Source organism: Equus quagga, unplaced genomic scaffold, assembly GCF_021613505.1.
Source record: "Equus quagga isolate Etosha38 unplaced genomic scaffold, UCLA_HA_Equagga_1.0 127755_RagTag, whole genome shotgun sequence".
Classification (NCBI taxonomy): Eukaryota; Metazoa; Chordata; class Mammalia; order Perissodactyla; family Equidae; genus Equus; species Equus quagga.
Genome location: NW_025796192.1, coordinates 1 through 4127, shown reverse-complemented (window position 1 = coordinate 4127; position 4127 = coordinate 1). Strand labels below are relative to the sequence as shown.

The window sequence follows — 4127 nt, the reverse complement described above, 5'->3', positions numbered from 1 at the left end:
AAGCAGTTACAGTGCTGGTGGGGGACACAGAAGGACAGAACAACCAATCACCCGGATGTCCAACCTGACGCTGTACTTTACGTCTGTCATCTCCTCCCACCATCCAACGGGCCAGGGAATGCTTATGCCCCCTCCACAGATGAGAATCTGAGAGTCAGTTGAAGGCCACGGCTGGTGAGGTTGTTCTGGTGCCAGCCTGCTGTGAGGCCCACCTGGCAACCAAGAGTCCTGGCTCCTGGGCCAGCTCCGCCACTCACTTGCCGTGACTTTGGGCCTCTGAGCCTTGGTTTCTCACCTGGGAAGTGAGGGGATTGGAGGAAGAGATCTCTGAGGGGTTTCCAAGCCAATGAGCCCTTTTCTGAGGGCCCCCTCTGTGTTTGGCAGAGCAGTGTCACAGGGTCCGTGCCCAAAGGGAGAGGGCGCGGGCTCTCCCACCTGGTGACACCTGCTGCCAGCTGGGTTCTTCACCTTCATTATGTCATGTGGACCTTACTGGTTAAGTGCGTGGACTTGTGCATCAGAAAAGACTGGATTCCAATCCCACCCCTACCCCCAGCTGTGTCACCTTGGGCCTTTTCCCTTTATCTGTGACCTCCTGGGGCTGAGTCCTCACAGAGAGAATGCTTAGATGATGCTTACACAAGAGCCTGGAACACGTAAGAGCTCAAAGTTTTGCAAGTGTTTCCAATGGTTATTACTGCCATAAGCCTTGCTTTCATATGAGGTGGCCTTGGCCAAGATCATTTGAATCTCACCTGTGAGTGCACCCCTTGCCCAGACCTGCCAGGACACGTGGCCCAAAGTCCCACAGCCCATCTGTGCATAGCCAACCTGGATCCTGGGCTCCTGCCTCTTGTGCACACCGCATCAATCTCTCTGGGCCCCTGACCAGGTTTATATGCCCCCTACATCCTTGCCTCTGTCTCCCCACTCTGGTCTTTGCTGAGCTTTGGTACTTTGCCCCCAGCACACTCACCTGTCAAGCCCTGTTTACCTTGGTGTCTCCCGTGGTGTCCCCTTTGTGTCTGCAAACCAGGCCCGGCAGGGAAGAACCAGGCAGGAGCCGAGCTGTTACGCCCGCTAACCCCTCCCTTCAGCCAGGCCTGCTGGGGCCCTCTCCCTCAAGATGGGCCTCCTCTGGGGCAATGTGTCCCCCCAGTCACCCAGGATCCGCTTCTCGCCTCCTCCTGCATGCATTGGGAGGGACTTGCCTCTGGGATTCTCTGATAATGAGAACAGCACTGTTAACAGCCCTCCTGGGTTCCAGAACTTTACAACCATTGGGACTGCTTTTACTGACATTATTCCTCTGGTCTCCAGCACAGCAAGGGGAGACAGGCAGCCCAAGAGGTGGAGACCCGCGTCCAGAGAAGTGAACTGACTTGCCAATGCTTATGCTCTGTTTAGTATCTGAGCTACAAGTCAGACCAGGGCTTCCTTCCCAGGCCTGTGCTCTGCAGTATTCCATCATGGGTTAGGGTGTAGGGACCGGAGTGAGAAAGTCCTGGCTTTGAATACAAGTTCTAATGTATTTTAGCCACGTCACCTTAGGCAAGTTACTTAACCTCTCTGAGTCTGAGTTTCTCCGTCCATAAAATAGAACATAACCATATTACCTATCTCATAGAGTTTTTGAGACGATTTAGTGAGATAAAAGATATAGGGTGCTTGGAGTGAAACATGATTATTCAAAAATTACACCAGGAGTTTTGTTTGCGTCACCTGGTAATAGCCAGGGAACAGGCTGCCTGCATATCTTCAATTTCCCAGGGGACTGGTGGTGTCCATCTCCTGCGAGAGAGTGTGCAACTTTCATGGGCTCTCAGGGTCTCTAGATGCCAACCACCCTGCTTTACCAGGACGGTAGTCAACAGCTGGCATCTAAGCTTAGATGCCTTAGTACCAGTAGCCAGTTTATTCTGCTTATAAAGCTACTCTCTTGCTCCCTTTCCACCCAAAAGGAAAGCAATAAGGTAAGGACAGTTATACCCATATCTAGGGTGTATGTGTGTGAGCTGTTAGCAGCCAACGTGCAGCTGCTAGAGGGCAGGCCACCAACTGTGTCTGCTACAGTCTACCCCTTGAACCTCTCGGATTCATTCACTTATCATGAGAATGTCACTCCATTTGGACACAGAGCTTCTGATTACTCACAATTTGGGGGGAAATTTCTAAAAGAAGTGCGATTAATTACTGCCCCTGCTGCTACAGTCAGTCCCAAGGCTGCAAGTGACACTCATCAACCCTCTCCTCTGCCGCCCATTCTAGATGCCCTTCTCCTTTCCCTTCACGTTTCATCACTGCAGTGGTCTAGATGGATCCCCTTCCAGCATGACCCAGACCTCATCCCTGACGGTTCTGAGCCCCTGGTCACTATGCCTCACCAGGCTGTGGTTGCTTTAATTGTTCATTTACGGTTAAAGTTGGTCATGGAAGAAACAAGAAATGCTCCTGTGCCTGAGTGCCAACCTTCCAGCCCCCGTTACATAAGAGCAGTCTTACTTCCTCTGGAAGATCAGGGTCAGTTACCCTTGAGAGCATGGTGACTCCTTTTTCTGACTGCTGGTCTACCTCCCTGGTGGGCTGAAAATGACCAGGTAACAACTGTAGCTTTAAATTTAGTGAGACTTACTGTGTCTCTTGCGGAGTCAGAACTGCTTAATCTACACAGGCTAAAATCATCGAGACTGGGGGCACAGATTCCCCCAGGTGGGTCACTGCAGGGAACGGTGAGTAGAGCCACTCTAACTTCCGCCTCCTGGTTCTTGGCAGGAAGCATCACTTTTTAATGGGCATCCAAGCCCATTAATGCGATCCAGCTAAAAATAGATCCTCCTCATCGGACAGGAGCATGGACCCCATTACCACTCCCTGATTGGAGCAGCTAGTGGATTTCTTACGCAGTCATTTCAAGCCTCCGGCCCACCCCTGACAATATTGCTGATAAACCAGTGCTTGGTAACAAACAAGTGATATCAACGTCAAAAATATAAGGATTTCTGGAGAAAATATTAACATTAAATTAAATGCTAACTTCTTGGCTCCCACAGCCCCTTTGTGTCTCTCCATCCTATCACCCAATGTTGTTTCTCTGGGCCTGAAGCTCTCACTAGACTGTGGATACCTCAAGGGCAGCAACTGCGTCTGGTTCATTTCTGTCTCTAGCACTTAATAAAGACTGGTATGAGTGACTGAACGATCAAATTTTATTCATCACATTAACAATTGATGAAAACTGTGAAAACTACAATTATATAGTGAAAACTATAGCACCAGTGGGAAGCTTTCTTAATCCAGTATTTGAGGACCACGTTTGAGCTGTCTGCTCAACAGAATTAAGCATATTTAGGCTGCTGTAATTCACTTAAAATATTTATTGTGTTTCTATTCTGTGCTAGGCATTGTCAATGGTGTCCAGGGAGCTGAATGAGTTGCATCTAAGGATCAAGGACCCCGAGAATGCCCTGGGTCCCGGGGACATGCTACTTTGATGATGACTGCTTTGATATCCTTGTTCCTCAGCGTGTAGATGAGAGGGTTGAGGATTGGTGTGAGAATAGCATACACCACCTTGCCCATGATATGGAAGTTGAGGGGCAAGTCAGCTCTATAGGCCACGTAGGCTATGGCAATGGATGAGTAGTAGGTGCCAACCACCAGGACGTGGGAACTGCAGGTGGAGAAGGCTTTTGAGCGTCCTTCTCGGGAGCTGATGTGCAGCACCGAGGCCAGGATGTGGGCATAGGAGAGAAGCACCAGGAGAAGGGGCAGGAAGGACACCACCATGGCGATGCAGAAGCCCATGAAGGTCTGGGGCGTGGTGTCAGAGCAGGAGGCCTGGACCACAGCTAAGTGGTCAAAGAAGCAGTGGTAGACCTGGGCCACAGGACTAAAAGCCATGTGGGAGGTCTGCACCACTGCCGGGATGGGCAGGAGGAGGGCAGTGAGCCAGGCACCAGCTGCCAGGGCAGCGTTGGTCTGTGGGGCCATGAGGACAGGGTAGTGCAGTGGGCGGCAGATAGCTACATAGCGATCATAGGCCATGACCACCAGGATGAAGGCTTCGGAGCAGGAGAAGCTGTGGAAGAGGTACATCTGCAGGAAGCAGGCAGGGAAGCTGAGGAGGC

The 4127-nt window shown here is 51.1% G+C and overlaps 1 protein-coding gene across 1 annotated transcript; it reads right to left on the bottom strand.

The window, feature by feature from the left end:
- Positions 1 to 3444: 3444 nt before the first annotated feature.
- Positions 3445 to 4122, bottom strand: LOC124232830 (olfactory receptor 2AT4-like; the record flags this gene model as incomplete). Its single annotated transcript, XM_046649743.1, has 1 exon — positions 3445 to 4122. A coding segment is annotated over one exon (678 nt), but the record flags the coding sequence as incomplete, so codon positions are not given.
- Between the last annotated feature and the right edge of the window lie 5 nt (positions 4123 to 4127).